The sequence below is a fragment of the Tupaia chinensis genome, unplaced genomic scaffold, assembly GCF_000334495.1.
Source record: "Tupaia chinensis unplaced genomic scaffold, TupChi_1.0 Scaffold000049_1, whole genome shotgun sequence".
NCBI lineage: Eukaryota > Metazoa > Chordata > Mammalia > Scandentia > Tupaiidae > Tupaia > Tupaia belangeri.
The window spans coordinates 1,042,544-1,064,154 of NW_006159507.1; the positions used below are offsets into that span (position 1 = coordinate 1,042,544).

The 21,611-nt window shown below is 45.9% G+C and overlaps 1 protein-coding gene across 1 annotated transcript; it reads right to left on the bottom strand.

The window, feature by feature from the left end:
• Nucleotides 1-404: 404 nt before the first annotated feature.
• Nucleotides 405-21,611, bottom strand: PARD6B (par-6 family cell polarity regulator beta). Its single transcript, XM_006141270.3, has 3 exons — nt 21,507-21,611; nt 15,184-15,406; nt 405-2,651 (listed from the first exon to the last, which is right to left on the bottom strand). Exons 1-3 carry the CDS (start codon nt 21,570-21,572, stop codon nt 1,840-1,842), a joined length of 1,101 nt encoding a protein of 366 aa, XP_006141332.1. The 5' UTR covers nt 21,573-21,611; the 3' UTR covers nt 405-1,839.

Consider the following 21,611-nt stretch of genomic DNA (forward strand, 5'->3'; position numbering starts at 1 on the left):
GGAGAACACCAGTGACACAGACCCTTAACAAGATCATTAAAATAAGCAGCTTTCATTTCCGTTTCCACAAATACATACAAGATAAATCTGTACTTCACAATTAAAATTTGTACAAAAAGTCAAGCCCTGAAGTGTTTTTTCCCCCAAGAGAAAAGTTCTGATGTTAAAGTTGTTAAAAAAAAAAAAAAAGAAGAAGAAGAGAGGTAGTGTGTGAAAGTGTTTTTACTTAAAATGTTGAACCCCTGCACCACTTACATTATACATGAGATTTAACCTCCTACGCACTAACATCTTGCCATTCGAGAGTCGATTATAAGACGCACAGAATGTGAAAGCCAGAATGCCATTAAAAAAACAGTGGTATATAAATGGAAGAACTTCAGTGAGTTCAACGAAAACTACACTGTTACATCATCTTGTGCGGTCAGTTAATGGTTTACTGATAATATGCTTAGTGGTAAAGGGAACGAGATACGCTGAAGCTTCTGAGTCAAGTGATCTTCGTCTAATCCAGACTTCATATATTGGACCATAGAGAGAGCATCCTTCAAAACGGAGTCGTTTGCATCTTCATTGTTTTAATAAGCACACAACTGTTACAGCTATCCAAACTAGCCCTACCATAAAGTTAATCAATAAATAAGCCTCCGGAAGCCATGGGGAGCACAGGACCCTCACGACAGCCCTGCTTTCTATGTTACAAGCATGCCACAGGCCTGGGCACCTGGAAGGGAATCAGGCGGGGCTGAGGCGGGTGGGAGGGGGTAGCAGCCTGCCGCTCCCGCTTCCGAGGATGTGCTGGAAGGTAATAAATAGTCTCATAAAATTAACAGTGTTACACTCCACTCCGTCACAGGTGAATACTACATATTCTTCATAAAGTGTAGGCAGTGTTCCTAGAAATCCCAGGAAGGAAAACCCGACTGTTTCATATAAAAAGTGCACAAGTTTGTCCTGTGGGTTAAAAAAAAAAATCTCTTATTCTGGGTGCTTTTTTTTTTTTTTCCCCAAAATGATTCGTACCAGTTGAATACTTAAAAAGAGTATAAAAGCACATCAACAAAACACACATTAACAACAAAAGGAAAGACTTAGGAATGTGGATGAGAATAGGTTACAGGAGAGCCTCCCGTCTTACCAGGATCTATGTGTAATCTGCCTTTTAAAACAAAGTCTGCCGTATGGAATCAGCTTGTAGGTATGGAAGCACTAGGGTGGAGACTCGGTGACACAGCGTCCGCGGCCGAGGTCCGTAATTCGGGGACATAGCTGCAATGCTTTCTAACATGGGTGCAACTCTGAGAATCAGCCAATGGGTTTTGCTTCTTAGAAATTAGGAACAACAACAACAACAAATACCTCTGAGAAAATAATGTGTTGCAATTAGTAATAAGTGACACTAACAAACATCAAAATAAAACACTGGGCGTAAGAATTGAGGTCCCCAACGTACCAAAAGATAGACAAGAGAATCAGACTTCTTCACATTATAGAATTTTTAGAAGAGAAGGAGAAAAGGGACTGGGCTCTGCACAGCAGGTTAAATGTGCAACCACTTCAGACAGAAATGATCCGGTCCTCGTACTCGGCTCTGAGAATGTGCTCGAACGTCCGCTCACGTCATCAGCAAAGGCCCCTTCATTTGACTCTTAAATTCACCTCTGATCCTCCAAAGTGTCTATGAACAACTATCGAACTACTATTCTAATAACATGTTAAGCTTCCAGTATTGTTTTTCTCATGCCTGTTCCACATGTCGGTTCAGAGGTATATACGCGTTACACTGGTCAGATTTCCAAGCCCCCGGGCTTCCTCGCCCAAGAACATCCCACCGTGGTCTCATAACGTTATGATCGTCCCGTCCTCTTCCAGGAGCTTTTGGTCCGGGGCTTGTGCTTCACATTCGGGGTCTGCGCCACCCCCTTCGTCGGGAGGGATAAAACCATTCTGTCCAGGCTCGAAACCCAGCTCTATGTGTGTCAGTGACTCCAGGCTCTCGGTGTTGGGGACAGCTTTGGGGATCTGCTGCGGCACGCCGTTGTCTTCGATGACGATGTCGTCTTCGTCGCTGTCTTCGTCCTCCGGCTCGAAGCTGGGCTCGGCCTGTGGTGGGTAGCTGACGAGGCTGTTGTCGGTGGACTGGCCGGAGCTGCCGGAAGTCCGACTGTTCCTCACGACATTATTCCTCTGGTTTGCCGGCCTCACGGTTACGATGAGGTTGCGGCTGTTGGCAATCATCATGTCTGTCACCTGATCGAGACTCTTCCCGGAAACTTCGATGCCGTTGACTTCTAACACTTCATCGTTCACGGCCAACAGTCCTGTGCTCTGAGCCAGACCTCCGGGGACCAGCCTGGATATGAAGATCCCTGGGACCTTCTCTAGGCCGTGTGGTGTGACCCTGACACTGGAACCATCGCGGATGTAGAACCCGAGCGGCTTCTCGGTGCCGTATTTGTAAAGACGAACCCGACGGTGCGTTTCTGGGAGAATGTCCACGTCGATGATGGAAGACACGGGTCGGAAGTCTTGGGGCATGCTGATCACTATATGTGGCTTTTTCCTATGGTTGTCAGGACGCAACACATTGGTTAAAACATTCTTCTTCTTTATTAGCGTATCTGTACCAAAGGCACTGTAGTCTGCTTCTTCTGTTTAAAAAAGAAAATAAAATAGTTACAGAAATGCTGTAAAAATACTCACTTACAGTTGGATCTGCACAGAAAGGGTAACTCAGATAGACCCGGTACATTCACTGACAGTTAAATATGAGCAGATTCTAAGCAGATCCTAATGCAGTAGAGCAGTAAGATACGCCATGCCAGAAGGAACCGCTAGGTGGCCCTCTCAAATCCACAGCACAGCATGTCCAAGTGCTGAAGTTAAATTAGCTAGAGCTCGCTGCGAAACAGTGAAGGTGACCGACGAGCGGACAGATCTGACAAGCGCACGCTTACACATCGTCTTAAACCAACTACTCACAATGCACCCTTCCCTCCCTCGTTTAAAAACCCTCCAGTATCCACCCATGTTTATCATATTCAACCAGGTGATATGAAAAGGGACATGGGATTCGAGGCTAAGCCAGGAGAGCAAAATCAAGTCTGCAGTAGCGGCTGGGCGGATAACGAGACTGCGTGACGTGATGCTGGTGCATATCGGACCCCAGGGAATTGTGATCTGAAATAAACACTCTCAGGTTAGTGGGGGAAGTTCTGACCTTCTACTTCCTCGCTTCTGAAAGAGGTAGAGTATATGATCCTAACTTTTCCCTCATGGTGTGGAAAACGGTAAAGTGCAAGACAGTGTCTCAGCGATGGTGACAGACAACAGGGAGTAGTGAGGACTCTGGCAAACTGGAGAGCCTCTGCCTTCCTTAAAGACACAGCCGCTCCCCAGTTCCATGAGGTTTCTGACATCAGTGATTGACCATGGTTTGAGTCCCAGACCTGGCTGCTTGCTTTCTCATTTTCTCTCTCTCACTCTCTGGTAAGCACACACATCCCATAACAAATCAAAAATAAATAAATAAAACTAAATAAATAATTCTTTTTTTTTTTTTTTAAGAGAGAATTTTGCTATAGGGCTCATGTGCTTGCCAGAGAGACAGAAAGTGAGAAATCCCCTTCCTGGGGGCAAGGTCGTGCCACAATGCCTTCTCCTCCATTCTTCTGAAACTTTTTGGGCACAAACGTACACACGCCTGGTGTGAGTTTTTTTGGTTTGTTTATTTATTTATTTCCATTTGTTCTTATTATTTTTAAATTTGACCAGAGAGAGACAAAGAGAGAGAGAAAAAGGGAGAAAGCAAGTCACCAGGTCTGGGACTCAAATCGCAGTTGGCCATGCAGGAGCCCAGTGCCTTTAACCGCCATGTCTGAGACTTGAACAGTGGTCAGCTATGTGGGAGTCCAGCGATATAATCAATACACCACCTGCTGGTCCCACGTAACTTAAATATAAATAAATAAATACATGCTGACATCTAACTAAAGAACAACAAAATCAACCCTGTTTGGGCCAAATAACCAGTCTGGGAGATTGAACTACTCCTAAGGTCATCGATTTATAATCTCTGATATAAACAAAGAGGAGACAGGAGATCCAAAACCAGATGTTGTTGAATCATAAGGCGGAAGAAGGGCATTTTACAGACAGAACAGCATACTGGAGGGTGAGAGGCAGAAAAGGAAATGAAATTAACAGCAGGAACAGAAGCTGGACTCTCATTTTAAAAAAAATTAACTAGAATGAGGCGCTGGCAGATGGTATAATGGTTATGGGCACTGGACTCCTACATGGCTGACCGCAGTTTGAGTCCTGGACCTGACAACTTGCTTTCTACCCCTCCCCCAACCACATCAAAATTTAAAGAAATATATAGTTAAATAAAAGAATTCTTTTACAAAATAACTAGAATGAGGGGAAAATAAAAAGTCAAATTTCCAAGGATAAAAAAATACTTCAGTAAGAATAAAAGAGATAAAAGCCCCCCTCCCCCCCCCCCCACTAGTTAAAAACTCCAGTCTCAGCCGCTGCTTCAGTGAACACAGACACCTGCACGGTGCCCTGCTGTTGGTAAACTACCACTGTCTCCACTTTGCAGACCAGGAAATTAACGATACACACGTTAGAGGCAAAGAGCAGAACCCAGGTCTTCTTCCCAGCCAGTACCTTCCAAGGACAGATGTTAAGTATTAGTCATGTGCCAGAGTGCAAAGACCTGTAAAATTATTAACTGATGCTAACTGCACTCTTCAAAACCTAGTTCTAGGGCATCAAGTGGCATGGACCCCACATGGCTGACTTGTGTGGCTTGAAAATCATGCTGGGTGCATGTGCGCTTATGCCTAACATCCCAAGAGGAGAGTGGGATTGTAGCATGGCCACCCTCCTTGTGGCGGTGAGTTTCCATTTTCCCTCCCTCTGTCTCTCAGTAGTGAGCACAAAAAACCTAGTTTCAGATAAATGCACAAAACTAAGGGTACCTTATTTCTTTGGCACTCCCCTCCCCCATCAAGGGACACGGTCACCGTCACTTACAAAGTATTTATGCTGTGTTCTTACAGAGACAAACATTTGTTTATAATCTGGTTTTGGAAATAAACTTCATGTAAGAGTCTCTTGGGCAAAAATTTGGTCGAAAACCTACCAAGAATATTCTTCTCCACATCATTTGGGCATGTGTTTTCTCAAAATTAAAGACACTTATTTAAAACAGTCAACAGTGAAAGCCTACGTAATATTCAGGAGGGAAATTCCAGACCATACAAACTGACGACAAAACCAAGTTGCCTACATACCTACTCCTGGGAAACCTGACCGAAAAGCCCCAAATCTGCATAATTTGGCATTGCATCCAGACTCAGTTTGAATGCTCTCTGCTAAATTCTCAACAGCAATATGCCCCAGTACAAAGGCACCTTTGTTCTCCCATCTAGCTAATCAGTTTCCAGCCACTGGGAAAAGAAATATTTTGGCAGAAGGCCAGGGTGCAGGGTGTTGGTGTAAAGTGTAAAGGTGAATGGCCGCAGGGCCTGGGGCTGCCCTCCTACCTGGGCCTGCGTATCAGAGCAGCAAACTCAGAGAGGGCAGGCCGGGGACTCCGCCACAGCGCGAGCCCAAGCCCACTCTGCAGTGGGCGACAGTTCTTTCACAGGCCTGCAGGCACCCCTCCCTCACCCGGGACTAGCCGACCACCTCAGCTAACCGAGCAGCCACACTGGACTTCTCACTTCCTGTCCTTTGCCCACACAGGAGCCCTGTAGGGCCTCCCTCTGACCCTCATAGTCTTAAAACATTAATTCTGAAGTCTCCTTATCTCATTTATCAGCTCAGGAGAAAACACAGATACAGACATAAAAGCCTCCAGGGAGCAAAAGCAAATCTGAAAAACAATCAAACAAATAAACAAACAAACCCGCAGCTCTGGGAGAACCCCTGCCCGCATGCCTGTGCAGTAACAGAGCAGGACCATCAAGAAGTTCTGGGGACGAGGCCCCAGTTGAAGCTCAGAGGAAGACAGGGAGGAATGACGAAAGTTAAAGAGATCCAACCCAGCTGTTGATAACCTTTTTCTGTCACGAGTCAGAGGGTAAATGCTTCAGGTAGTGCAGGCCAGACTCTCTTGCAAAAGAAGCCACAGGCCACACATAAAAGCAGAGCCGTGCTCCAAGAAAACTTTATTTACAAAGACAGCCAGCAGGCCCCGACTGAGCCAGTGTGCTAATCCGAAATGGTTAAATGTATCATCTGGGAAGGAACCAGCAGTTAGCGTAACGGCTATGTCGCTGGACTCCCACGTAGTCGACTGCAGTTCGCATCCCGGACCCGGTGGCTTAAAAAAACTCATGCCGGGCGCGTGTGCGTGCGTGCCCCAAGATCCCGAGAGGAGAAAGGAGAAGGGATTGCGGCGTGGCCATCCCCCCTGGGGGGTGATTTCTCGTTTTCTGTCTCTCTGTCTCTCTCTGTCTGGCTGGCAAGCGCACGTGCCCTATAGCGAAAATCTCTCCAAAAAAAAAGTATCATCTAGCAACCTTAAGGAACAAAACATCAATTATGGCAATGCTCAAGTTCTCCAGACCCCTTCATTTCCTAAGAGAAAAAAAGAGCAGTTGCCACATATTTCATCAACACCTACTACGCGCAGGCCTTGCTCTGGGTGAGATGCGGGTGCTGAGAACGGCAATAAGCACTCTTGTCCAATAAGCACTCTTGTCTTGCAAGTGTGTGAGTGGGGACCTGGTCTGGTTTGTGGGGTGAGGCCAGGCTTCTCTAAGGTCTCTGCTGAGACCAGTAAAGCAGGCAGGACTGGGGCAAGACAGGTCCTGGGATGGGATACAGTGAAGGGCCAGGAGAGGGTTGGACACACGGTTCAATACAGTGAGGACAGACACAGGACGGGGGAGCCAGAACAAGTTAGAGGTGGCCAGGGCCAGACAGCCAGGCCTAAGGGGTTGGGCAGGATCCTAAGGGCTGTGGACTTTGGCCTAAGGGCCCCGGGAGGAAATCAGGATTTCGAAGGAGACTGAAGGCTTTTCCACACAGCTCACTGTCTGCCAGCAGGAGGGCATGGGGGGTGGGGAGCAACTTGCCTGGCCTACAGCTGAGGCAGTAAGATGGCAAAACACATTTGAAAAATAATTAGAGCACAGTTTTAATACGCTTGGTGACTAACTGCAAAATAGGGATGTGTCAAAGGTGACACTCGGGTTTCTGCTATGACCAAGTGGCACACGCTGAGGTGTCACTCCACAATTTCTTTGTACTGTTTTGCTTTTCTATTTCTGGGGTCAGGCCTTTTGTTAAACTACACTGTAAAGCTTATTGTTAAAATATGTATCTATTAGGTGACTTTAAAATTAAGCTTATTCGTTAAAATATAACCTAAAAATACACCCACACAATAATGCCCAAGGTCCTGGAGATGATTTAGCTGTCCAGGGACAAGTGTCTGGGCCACAGGCCATGTTCATGTAAAAGCAAATCTGAACAATCTGAAAAAACCTTGTCCTAAACAAGATGAAGTCTAAAATGAGGCCTTCTAGTTTCTAGCAAACTCTGAATAAATTCCAAGATGTGAACATAGCTAATGTCATACAAAAACATAGAGTAGGGGTCAGTGAGTGGTGTGGTGGCTAAGGCACTGGACTCCCACATGGGTGACTACATGGTTCAAGTCCTGGAGCTGGTGGCTTGCTTACTCACTCTCTCTCTCTCCCCCTCTCTGATGAGCACACATGCCCTATAGCAAAATTAATAAATACTATTAAAAAAAATAAAAAAGACAGTGGTATAACAAGAAGTTCAGATGTGAATATTCTGATTAGACCTGGCAAGGAGCTTGTGCTAAAATGTATCAACATACCCAGGGCATGGCTGATGACTGGTTGAGAAGCTCTGAAAAATGTCTCCCTGACTGTACTTCAAACATTTCAGAATTGACCAGGGTATTTATATACATTCCTGGAAGACAGACAAAGAAGGAAAGTACAAAAATCACCCCTCAGAGAGGATGGCCACATCACAATCCCTTCTCTTCCATTCTCTTCTCAGGATTTTGGGCACACACACACGCACCTGGCATGACTTTTAAGCCGTCAGGTACAGGGATCCAGCGCCTTAACCACCTGCTGGTCCGACCTGGGCATTTTTTTTTTTAAGAATTTATTTAATTTTATTTATTCATTCATTTATGTTAATTTGACCACACACACACACACACACACACACACACACACACACACGGGGAAAATGAGAAAGCAAGTGACCAGGTCTGGGACTCAAACCATGGTTGACCACATGGGAGTATCCAGCGCCTTAACCACCACGCTACCTGCTGGTCCCTAACCTGGGTATTTTTAAAGGTGCAACTTTTGGGACCAACGGTTGGCATAATGGCTATGTCGCTGGGCTCCCATGTAGTACACTGAGGTTCGAGTCCTAGACCCAGTGGCTTTAAACTCACATCAGGAGTGTGTGCATGCATGCCCAAGATCCCAAGATGAGAATGGAGAAGGGATTACAGCGTGGCCATACCCCCCAGGGGGTGATTTCTCACTTTCTGTCTCTCTGGCGAGTGCACATGCCCAATAGCAAAAACCTTTCAAAAAAAAAAAAAAAAAGAATTAAAGGTGCAACTTTTAAGTATTTTCTAGGGCTGGCCCTGTAGCCTAGTGGTTAAGGGAAACTGAAGCCCACAAAGCTGATCACGGTTGAGTCCCCTGCCCCAGTGTCTGGAAAAACATGCCTGCCACGTGTACATGCTGAGAAACCCAAAAACAATGGGGAGATGGAGGAGCAGGACTGCAGGGTGACCACGCCCCACTGGGTCTGCTTTCTCCCTCTCAGCCAAGTGCAAGTGCCACCTGGCAAAGAATAAAACATTTCTAAAACTGCTTGGTGCACAGTAATAACCTAAACAAGACGAAAGCAATTTCTTACTTTGATTTTTTTGGCCAGAGGGCATATGTATGGAGAGGGGAGAGAGAATCTGTGTGTGCAGGCACACATGTACGAGAATAGCACCCCCAAGAGGGCCGGGCCAGGCCACAGCCTTTTCTTCCATCTCTCCATCCTGTCAAGACCCTGCACACACACGCACGTGCCTGGCATGTTCTCCAAGCTGTCAGAGCTGGGATCTGACCGCCACTGTTCGTGTGGGATCCGGCTCCCTCAGCTCAGTGCTCAAAGCTACAGGGAGCCCGGGAAACTGTCACCGGGACCATCTTGTCTCCCCCTCCCAAACACATTACGCTAAACGCTAGACTTCAACAAAGGTGGGGGTGGGCAAAAGACCTGGAATCCCCTTTAAGAAAGTAACTTTCAGGACCAGCAGTTGGCGTAATGGCTGTCGCTGGGCTCCCATGTAGTCAACTGTGGTTCGAGTCCCGAACCCCGTGGCTTAAACTCACGTCGGGCACGTGTGCATGTGTGCCCAAGATCCCGAGAGGAGAATGGAGGAGAATGGATTGCGGTGTGGCCATCCCCCCGGAGAGTGATTTCTCGCTTTCTGTCTTTCTGGTGAGCACATGTGCCCTATAGCAAAAACCTCTCCCCCCCCCAAAAAAAAGGAAAGTAACTTTTTATTAAAAAAAGTTATTTAATTATTTTAATTTGACCAGAGAGAAACAGAGAAAGAGAGAGTGAGGGAAAGTCAGGAAGCAAGTCACCAGGTCCAGGACTCAAACCACGGTTGGTCATGTTTAAGTCTAGGTCTTAAACTTTCTCACACCACCTGCCAGCCAGAAAGTAACTTACAAGTTATCAGGTTGTTTTGTTTCTGGTCCCATAAGAAATCCCTAGAAATAGAGTGTGGGGTTTTTCTTCGAAAAATAAATGGTTATAAAACAGAACTTTTCAAGATATGAAACAACACTATCTTCAAGGTCATATTCAAGAGTGAGGTTTTTTTTTTTTAAAGAGGGATTTATTTTTCGCTATAGGATGTGTGTGCTCACCGGAGAGACAAAGAGAGTTGGAGAGACAGAAAATGAGAAATCACTCCTGGGGGCGATGGCCATGCTGCAATCCCTTCTCCTCTGTTCTCCTATTGGGATTTTGGGCACACATGCACACACGCACGCCTGGCATGAGTTTTAAGCTGCCGGGTCCAGGACTTGAACCATGGTCAACTATGTGTGAGTCAAGTGACAGAACCATTACACCATCTGCTGGTCCCCAACAGCGAGCTTTTACTTCAAATAAATTTTATTTAGTAGAGTATCATATTTTGTTTCTTTTAAAAATTATTTATTTAATTCCATTTGTTATTTTAAAAATTTGACCAGAGACAGAGAGAGAGAGAGAGAAGGGGAAAGGAAAAGCAAGAAAGCAAGCCACTAGGTCCAGGCCCTGAATCACGGTCAGCCATGTGGGAATCCAGTGCCTTCAACCACCATGCCACCTGCCGGCCTGAGTATCATGTGTATATATTTTTAAAGAGTCATTTCATTTAACTTTATTTACTTTAATTTGATCAGAGAGGGACAGAATGAGAGAGAGAGAGAAGGTGAGAAGGCAAGCTGCCAGGTTGGGACTGGTCGGCTCCATGGGAGTCCGGTGCTCTGCCACCTGCCGACCCCGCGAGTATCATATTTTGAAAGATCACATTATTTTAAAATGTAAAATGGTTTTGAAGTTTGTTTTTTAAAAAAACCACTTGGTACCATATCAAGTGTAACTGTCGCCCTGTTTATTCCCTAATTAAATCAGCAGGCCAAGAAAACAGAAAATGCGTTGTAATTAAGCTGTAAAATGTAACCATACTTAAACATCATGCTTTCTATTAGTCTCAACTTAATATGCACGGAGGTCTACATAGAACCAGCTTTCTCCCTCAGCGTTTTTCAACTATAGGGAAAAAGAGAAAGCATGGGGGCCACCAGGTGGTGGGGGAAAGGAAACTAAATTCCACACGGCTGTCGAGGGCGGGACCTAGTAGGTTGGGAGCACACCAAGTGTGTGTGCGTGTGTGTGCACGTGTGCGTGTCCGTCCAAAATCCTGAGAGGAGAACGGAGGAGAGATTGTGGCATGCCATCCCCTCTGGGGGTGATTTCTCTCTCTCTGTTTCTGGCAACCACATGTACTCTACATCAAACTCAAAAACAAGAACAAAAACTCGACCTCAACCAGAACCCCAGTGCGCTGTGTCAGTCTGTCCCCGATTCAGACTTGGAACCTTCGGATTAGCGAGTTCTCACATACGAATGGAAAGCGATTCTGAGTCTTCACAGGTCATCAATAAAGGGGACGGTGGGAGCTTTAGACAGGTGGTCGGAAAGGGCCCCTCTGACCAAGTATTTGAGCTGAGTAAGATGAGGCAGCCACGGAAAACATTAAGTGTTCCTAATCGAGGGAAAAGTTAGGCCAAAGAAGACACAGCAGCAAGCTCCCTCCGTGAGAGGAGGACTGCCACTGTGCGAGAAGGAAGATGGAGGGAGTCTAAACCACAGAGGGGACACACGGACACTTACATACACACACAGAGACACGGGGCATACACACCGACACACACAGACACACACATAGATGGACAGACACACACACACACACACACACACACACACACACACACACACAGTTTGCTGTAGGGTGCATGCCCTTGCCAGAGAGAGAGACACATAGGGAAAGTGAGAAATCACCCCCCCAAATGGGATGACCACACAATCCCTTCTCCTCCATCCTCCTCTTGGGATTTGGGGCACACACACACACATGCCTGGGGTGTTTTCTAAGCCACCAGGTCTAGGACTCAAACCGCACAGTCTATCATGTGAGACCCTGCCATCTTAACCTCTGAGCCACCCGGTAGCCTACATTTATTCGTTCATTTTAGAGAGATTTTTGCTAGAGGGTATGTGTGCTCGCTAGAGAGACGAAGCGAGAAATCCCCCCCCATGGGGGACTGCCATGCCTCAATCCCTTTTCCTCCATTTTCCTCTTGAGATTTTAGGAGTATACACACACACACACACACACACACACACACACCACACACATGCTCAGTGTGATTTTCAAGCCACTGGGTCCAGGACTCGAACCATGGAAGGCCATGTGGGAATCCATTACCTTAACAATACCTGCTGGCCCCCACATTTATATAAATATATTTTAAGAATTTTTTTTTCCCCTTATGGCACGTGTACTTGCCCAGGGCAGAAAGAGAGGTGCAGAAACAGTGAGAGGGAAAGCGAGAAATCACCCCCTAGGAAGGATGGCCACACAGCAATCCCTTCTCCTCCATTCTTCTCCCGGGATCTTGGGCACGCACGCATAAGTGCCTGGTGTGATTTTCAAGCCACTAGGTCCAGAACTCGAACCACAGTTGGCCATGTGGGAGTCCAGTGACATAAGCACTATGCCACTTGCTGGTCCCCCACATTTATATTTTAAACACTAGTATCCTTCTGTTGAATGGACTGTCTACTTCCAAACCAAGTTCTAAGGGCTATTAATAATATTGGACATTTTAAACTCTACTACACAGAAAACTATTAGTTCACATAGAAACAAACATTTCTAAATTGCAATTCCTACAACAAAAATAAAAACCTTCAATGTCTCAAAAACTATACCATTCAGTAAATAAAAGTCTAAAAAGGAAAAAGCAGATGGTCAACTTTAAAAGATGTTAGGATTCATTCCATGATTTTGCAAGTGTTCAACAATTCCAGTAGCAAAGCATGTGGTGGTATAACCCAGCCTCTATAATCTTTCTAACAAAGGGGACAATTCAACAAAACTTGGTCACATGGCTGTAGTTTAAAAAGGCATTCTGTATTTGAATACACATTCCAAATAGCAACTAAATTTTTAATGAAAATTACAGTCGCTAAGTAGATAGGTCTATTATTGAACAATAATTATTTAAATTAGTCCGTTTAAAATGACACGTTCCATTTCAATGCCTGTCTTCCCCCCTCCTGGACCACAGCTCTTCCTTCCCCAGCACTTTATACAAAGTTTTCCAAGGCTCCAGCAGCCTTCAGCTTGGCTAGTCCCTGTGTACTCTTCAAATCTCAGCCACGGCCCACCTGCCAACCTTCTAACCTAATCAGTCTCTAGATTTCTACCCCAAATTCCGGCCTACTATCTCTGGTCTCCTGTGTGACATTTTCGACTCACTACCCTGCTTAGATTATTTAAAGCCAGGCCAGGGACCGGCAAGTGACGTGGTGGTTAAGGCCGACCACAGTTTGAGTCCCACACGGCTGACCATAGTTCAAATCCCGGACCTGGTGGCTTGCTTTCTCACTTTCCTCTCTCTCTCTCTGTCTCTCTAGTCAAATTAAATTAAATTAATTAATTAAATTGAATAAAGTAATTAAAAAAACAAAAACAGCCAGGCCAAATGGCATGTAGTTCATAAAGCTGCTGGATCCCAATTCCACGTGGCCAAATTTGTGGCTTGAGTTCCAGACCCATTTGAGTCCCTGTGTGTGTGTGTGTGTGTGTGTGTGTATGTATGTATGTGTATATATGTGTATGTCTGTATGTGTGTATGCACATGTGTATCTGTGTATGTACACATGTATGTCTGTATGTGTGCAGGCGCGTGCATGTATATGTACACATGTGTCTATGTATACGTGCAGGTACGTGTATGTTTGTATATGTAGACGCACATAAGTGTGTGCATGTATGTGTACATATGTGTCTATATATATGTGCAGGTATATATATGTATGTATGTACATGTGTGAGTGTGTGTGAAAGGGACCCAAACCCAGAGGGAGAGCAGGAGGAGAAGGGATGGTCATTCTCCATGGGAAGTGTTTTCTCATTTTTCCTCTCGTCTGAGTACATGTGCCCTCTGGCAAATTTTTTTAAAAAAAGAAACATTATTTAAGAGCAAATTCACAATTTTCTTTCCCAAACCAATCTTTTTCCAAACTCTACTTATTTATGACACTGTCTCAGGCATCACGCTCAAAACTGTAGGGCTTCTTTGTCGGGCTCCCGTCAGCTCTTCCTGGTGAGCTATGAAGCTATGAGTGAGGTGACTCTCTGGGGTTCCCCTCCTTTCTCCCCCCTCTCCCCTCCACTGGGGTGACTTCCCTGCCAGCCTCCTCCCTTCTCCAGGGCTGCTCCTGCCTCTTTCCTGGAAGGCTGCCGCCCAGGCCGATTTCTCCTGAAACACCAGATCAATCTTCCTGAAGTCACTCTGACTAAACCACACCCCTGCTAAATATCCGAGACACCCATCTCAGGGGGTCTTTGGGAAAATTAGTCTCTGTGTGTGTGAAAGTATTTTGTAAATATCAGCTACACAGACAGAAGTCCTCCTTAGAGGTTAATTTTTTGAGTGGACTTCATCCTTAGAGGTTTATTCTGTGAGTTTTCCTCCAAACACAAAAAGAAAAGATACATAATCAGAGGAATTTCAAAGGCCAGGGAGTGGCCGGTGCTTATCAACTTGTCTGCAAAGAAAGCTTTACCTCCCAGGGCAATCCCTCCCCTTTACCTCCCAGGGTAATCCCTCCGTTCTCAGAGACTTGCAGGGCTGGTTTACACACATGGCCAGGCTTCTTTTCTCCTAACACCAGGCTCAACGCTCAGGCTGGCTTCCCAAAGATAAAGGCATAATTGCATAATTGGAATATATGTAAGGATTCCTACTCCGCTCACTGCAAACACACACACACACACACACACAAACAAGGCTATGAGGCACAAAAATAAGTTTTACGACGCAAAATATTTACGTTTGAAAATGCCTGCCAAATAGCAGTCATTTCAAATGTTCCTTTTTTTTCCCCTGCAAAACTCATATCAACGTTTACATCTTTCTAAAATAATGACTTGCTATCTCTGGCTCCCAGATAATTAATTTTATGCTCTCCTATGAAAAATTATTCTACAAGAGAAAAGAAAGAATACCTTTGCTGGGTGTCTACTGGAAGCCAGGCCCTGCCCTTAGCTCGTTTCGTCTTCACAGTGAGCCCGTAAGAGACTTTATTTGCCCTGGAAGCCAAGACCTCGCCCCTGAGGACCACGAAAGGGCTCTGCTTCGACTATCTGCTGACGCGGAAGCTGGCTGCCACCAAAAGGCTGGCACGCTCCTGATTCCAAAACCATACTCTTCGCTGCACATAAAATGTTTATTTATTAAGTTTGTGGCAAAGTCTGTGCCCCCTATTGACGGGGGCAATAAAACAGCTCTTCTCCATGCTGGTACTCACCCTTCTTCTGTATAAAAATCCTCAGCAGGGGACTGGCCGTGGACACAGCTCTGTGGTAATTATCATCGTTATTTATAGGCAGTAAGTCTCCGTGGATGTCCGCGTAGCCCACTAAAACGTCAACGTTGGGTATCTTATGAACGTGCTGCAGTAATCCATAGAACTCCTCAAATTTTCCGGGTTTTGATCTTTCCAGTGAAAACCGACGAAATTCAGCTCCAAACTACGAATATAACAACCACATTAGGATTTTTTTTTAAAAAAGTAATGACTCAATTTGAAAATGTAAGTCGTAAAAAAAATTAGCATAGTATTTCTCCTAATAAAGAGGATTAAGGGAAAACCTTAATTTGGGGCCAGCTGGCAGCACAGCCGTAACACGGCATGGCACTGTCAGTGACCACAGGAGGGTCCCACGGCCACGCTGGGGGCCTCACTAGGACGCTGCACATGCGCTTATGATCCAGGCTGGCCAAAGTGCGGGTGGACTGTCGGGTCAAGCTGTCTTTCTGTTTATGTCTCTTTTACTTATGGAAGAAGTAAATGAAGCTTTTTGTGGGGAAAAAAAAAAAAGAGTCTGTTGCCAGAATCTCATTATCAGGAGATAAAACAGAACAAGAACGGCACAAGAAAGCGCCTCTCCACTGGTCTCTGGAGGGCGTCCCCTTTAGGAGAGGCAGGCTGGACGCCATCCCTCGGGGACCCGGTACTCCGCTGGGGACTTCCTGCACGGTGACTCAGCTCAAACCCTGCCGGAGGCCCAGCTCTCACAGTACACTCTCCTGACTCAGTCGTGGAGACAAGGATGCGCCCAGGCCTTTATTCTGACCAGGAGCGAAAAGCATCTAAGCTTCCTCTGCTGTAAGAGTAACTAAAATTTCCAAATGTAGCAAGAATCGTTACCAAAAATACAAACTACAAAAGGGAGACTTTGGGCTTCTGGGCGTTAGCATATGACAGAGCTGGAGTAAACCCTAAGACAGAGGTCTAGAGATCAAACATCTCTCGCCATGAGAACAGCAGCTTTCTCGTCCTGAGTCTGCATCCTGCCGCTGCCCCTGAAGACCAGGTCCTGCTTCTGCGCCTCACACAGTGCTGGGCCGCTCCCCCTTGCCAATTAGCGGTGAAGAGAGTAATTACTGCACGGAGGTATCCAGGGATCCCACAGGCAAGGGGAAGGCGAGGTCCGGGTGCCGGATGCCATGCCACCAAGCTGGTTCTCAGCCTGCTCCCGACACCTTGTGCTCCTAACGCCAAAACCTTCGCGTGGCTTTCACTGGCACCACGGACCGACTTCCTCGAGGCCACAATATGCAGGATTTAGACCTTACTGTGGGGCCGGCTCGGCCTCTCAAGTGTGGAGTCCTATGAGAGGTCAACCAGCCTTCCCCCAAGAGTCCCAGTCACAAAACTTGGAAAGGCTTTGTAACCACGACCGCCCCCTAGGAACCACTGTGGGCTCAGGCAAGTCCTAAGGTTGGTTTAAAAACATTGTTTTAGGACACGGTCTCTCTTCGCTGCGTTCCTCCTGTTTGAGCCTCCTGAGTGGCTGAGGCTGAGTCCCATTGGCCTCCCATGTGGCCTCAGCCTGCTGAGAAGCAGCATCAACCGGTGCCCACAACCGCAACTAGGCCTAAAACGTTTTGTAAACAAACGTTTGCCAAGTATGTTGACCACTGACCTTGTTTTTCCTCTAAATATCATCATGAGCAAGAAATCCTCATGTCCCGTGGGCATCACCCAGAGAAAGCGACGAGTTGGTACCCTGAACAGCTTACACGTGTCAACTCGTTTTCCCAGAGGCCCTGTGAGATATCTAGATCCATTATTTTTGATCTGTCTCCTCTGCCTTGCTCAAACCCATACTTGTTGGTTTTAAATAAAAAAAAAAATTCACTAAGACTAGAACTGGCAGATGGTGTGGTTAAGGGCACTGGATTTCCATACAGCTGACCGCCGTTCGAGTCCCGGACCCAGCAACTTGCTTTCTCCCTGTCTCTCTTGCTCGCTCTGTCCCTCTCTGGTCAATTTAAAATAGATAAACAAAAGTTAAACGATTATTAAAAAAAAAAAAAAAAAGAAACTCACTAAAACTACCTCTAACTCCTACTAAATAATTAAAATAGTTTCCAAAACACATTCCTGACATATAAACACTAACATTTGCCAAGAAAATAAGGTGACTCAGACTTAAAGCTCTCAAAAAGTTTAGTCACACCTTCACATTACAAAGTAAATAAAAACCCAGGTAACACCCTTCCTATCAGAGCTGGTCTTATGACGTTATCAAAAGTCAGTTTCTCCTCCATTTTCTTTATTTAGGTACCATGACATAAGGTGGCTGATGCGTTTCTGATTCATCCACGGGGTTTATCAATTCCTCGATATATAAATGGGAAAAACACTTAATAATTTAACACTTTAGGGTTTCAATGCTTTTGCTAAAGGTTTTGGGTGAAAATTCTTCATTGGACTTTTTTTCTTCTTGCTTAACCACTGTGATGAAACCATGGAAAACCGTATGGCTTCACGTGCCCTTTTGCGAATGTTGGCAGGGGGAAAAAAAACAAGAGAAACTGTTATGCTTCTTGAAGCAAAACAATAGGATTAAATAAAGTTTTGACTATCTAAAGAAAAGTACTAAGATTGAGAAAAACTTCAGGCCCAATCAACTACATGAACCATTTAGAACTTTTCCTAGTCTGGTCTAGTCTGTCAGCCATCCAGAACAACTCCTACCCCCAGAGTCTGTTGGCACATTCTAGAAATGCAAACTTCATTTTAATATCCTATTTGTGTATGGAAAATAATTAGGAAAGTTTATGGCATAGAGACTGTTCCAAGGTTATTAAAGGGCACCACGATGATTAGGAACTTTCTCAACTCTAAAGAAACAATTAGGAAGATAAATCAGTTACCAAAGAAGTCATAAGACAGCTGATATCATAAATTTAACTATAGTGAGGTTTACATTTCCCCTTATTTTCGTTATCTGTTATCATTTTTCCCTTCTATGCCCAAGGACAATAAACTTGACACTCCTGTTTACTATGCAGAAGGGAATAAAATGCAGAGATCCTAAAACAGGGATCTGCAGCCTAGTTTGGTTACAATCTTGTGGACTGTTTTGTAAAAAGCTGCAGTATCACTAAAGCAGTGTAAGAGGAAACACTGTTTCAATCATCTGTGCAAGTATCTCTTAAACTGTTAAGTTGACAAATGTTTTATTCAATCCATTAAAAATAAATGTATCAATTTAAAACATAAAGGGTCAAAGACATCCTGGAAACAGTTCTTTAGAAGCTCTATCAACAGGCAGAGAGGCCCCTCCCTGCTCTCACTCTTTCTCAAGAATGCTCCGATTCTGTTTGAGACATGGGTCGCTAAAAGTGCAGTCTGGCAGGTCAAACACATAACAAGCACGGTAGACCCAAGCATGTGCAAGGTTCAGAAATCAACTAACAACGGAGAAAGGCAAAAGCCCAAAGTGTAAACCCCAGGTGCTCACGGTTTCCTAGTTCTCAATACAAATCACTGTTGGACTGTATGTAACGGGGTGCGCAGTCTCTACTCATTTTTTCCTATGATAAAATACTAAAAACTTACTACCAAAATAAGGACGATACACTGAATCTCAGGATTATGCAATAGCACAAGTGTTTTCTTTTTCCTTTTTTTTTAAAGAGAGATTTCTGTTATAGGGCACATGTGCTTGCCAGAGAGGCAGAAAGTGAGAAATAACCCCCAGGGGTAATGGCATCGCTGCAATCCCATCTCCTTCAGTCTCCTCTCGGGATTTTGGGCACGCATGCACACATGCCAGGCGTGAGTTTGAAGCTATTAGGTCCAGGACTTGAACCACAGTAGGCTATGTGGGACTCCAGCAACATAATCATTATACCATTTGCTGGTCCCACAGTGTTCTTTTCCTCAACTCCCACAAACCCAAACTAGATTTCTAACAGAAATGCTAAGTCCCAGAAGGGCAACCACTGGGCGTGCGACTATGACCACTACACTACTGCAGGAAAGGGTCATGTATTTTGCCTCATCTTAACCCTTTGGTTAAAGCAAGGCACTTCAATTTGCCATGCTGTGTCCCATGGAGGACAAGGGGAGGAGCATGTTCTTTGTTTTTAAATAACTATTTTATTTAACTTTATTTATTTATTTATTTATTTTCATTTGACCAGAGAGAGAGAGAAAGTGAGAAAGCAAGCCACCAGGTCCGGGACTTGAACTATAGTCCACCATGTAGGAGTCCAGTGCCCTTAACCATCATGCCACCTACCAGACCCAAGGGTAAGAGCATATTCCTTACACAGCTACAATTACATTTAAAAATTTCTTTCATGAGAAAGTAAGAGACAGGTATCCCCAATGAGGTCTTCATGTTGCAGCCCATCCCCAGGCTCGGCTGACTTGAATTACAGGCATGGGTGACTAGGTCTAACATGTTCAGGGAGAACCTGGGACATGAACCCAGGACCCCTCCCCATGTCAGCTCAGTTGTATTACCAGGATACCACCACCTTGGCCCTGCAATCACATTGCTATAGTGCCTATCCTGGTACAGGAGTTCTTAATTTGCAAGTGACATTAAAAATGAGGTTGAAGGGGAGCCAGCAGTTAGCGTAATGGCTATGTCGCTGGACTCCCATGTAGTCGACCGAGGTTCGTGTCCCGGACCCGGTGGCTTAGAACTCACGCTGGGCGCATGTGCGTGCGTGCCCAAGATCCCGAGAGGAGAATGGAGGAGAAGGGATTGCGGCGTGACCATCCCCCCTGGGGGGTGAGTTCTCGCTTTCTATCTCTATGTCTCTCTCTGTCTGTCTGGCAAGTGCACACGCCCTATAGCGAAAACCTCTCCCCCCACAAAAAAAAAAAAAAAAGAAAAAAAAATGAGGTTGAAGCAGCTGGATCCCATGGGGCTAACTACTCGGTTCAAGTCCTGGACCCAGTGGTTTGAAAAACAGACCAAGTACATGTGCATACATGTCCAAAATCCCAAGAGGAGACCAGAGGAGGGACTGACTGCAGTGTGGTCATCCTCCTTGGGGACTGATTTCTCATTTTCTCTCTCTCTTGCTCTGTCTCCCTGGCCAGCACACACTCCCTATAGTGACACTATACATACGTGTGTGTGTTAAAAAGCGAAGGTAGATTTTTCTTGATGTGATTCTCAGCTACAGAAACTTACAGAACTTACACAACCATTCTCCCCACAGGCTCCAAGACGCTTCCCTTACTCTACTGTACTTCACGCAAATCACACCTGGATTCTGCATTCTTCCTAGAAGTCTTGCCATTCATAATGGTTTACTATTTTTGAAGTTGATATGCTTTTACTTTTTCTTTTGGTTGTTTTTGGCCTTCTCAATTCTATTTTCCATTTTCTCTGGATGCAGTCAATATCCTGTTTTATATTCTATAGTGTAAGAAGGTTTTGGCCAAGGCTTTGTAAAAGCAGCACTTGGAGGAGTGGTAACCTCAGTCTTCCCAGAGAAGTGAACTAGAGTAAGCCTCGTTTGGCTCTTCAGCCCATGAAACGCTTGCTGAAAACATCCCACATCCCGTAGCTGCAGATCACCTTCAAATTCCAGCTCAAAGCCCCCTTTGGAAAGCATTCCCTAACTAATCCCTACAGACTACCCCGCTCATCGAGCCTTGGGACTTAGGAATTCAGTGGATACCAAAGTAATTATCAGCAGATCGGCATACCGTTGGCCAGGGGTGAAAGCACTTGATGTGAAAGGGGGCAGGATGGAATGAAAAGAGCATCTAGATGCGACTGTAAAGTGCTACTCCAGGTAAGGCGACAGCGCTAATTTTATAGATTAAGCGCATACCAAAGTCAGAGCTAAACAGCCCTAGCAGGAAGCGAAGCTAACTTTAGGAGGGCCGGTTGGTTCACTGGGCTCTCTCCTTCGCACCCTTGAACCTCAGAAAAGGGTAAAACGGTGTGACCACGGGGTGTTGTTCCCAGTGCCTTTGACTCAGCGCCCAGCGGGCAGAATCCCACCTGGCCCTCGCACGTTCCGCATCCTCGGTACACGGTGGCCCTTACTCCCATTCTTGCCGACAGGGCTGAGATCGAGGGAAGGAGATTAAGGTCTTCCTCCCACCTGGGCCGAATGCAGGCACGAGATGCCCCCCCACGCACACCGTCGCGTCCCTTTCTTCCCAAGTTTATTCCGCCCAGCCCGTCCCCGCCGTCCCAGACCCCGGGGCAGCTCAGGCCATCGCCCCCCAGCCCTCCGTGTCGGCCGGGCAGGGCCTCTCCCAGGCCCCGGGCCCCCGCTCGTCCCCCCGGGCCCGCGCACCTTGCTCTTCACTTCCATGGTGCCCAGGCAGCCGCTGCCCGCCCCGTGCCGGTGGCTGCGGTTCATGCTGAGCGCCGGGACGCGGCGGCCTCCTCCGGCCCGGCC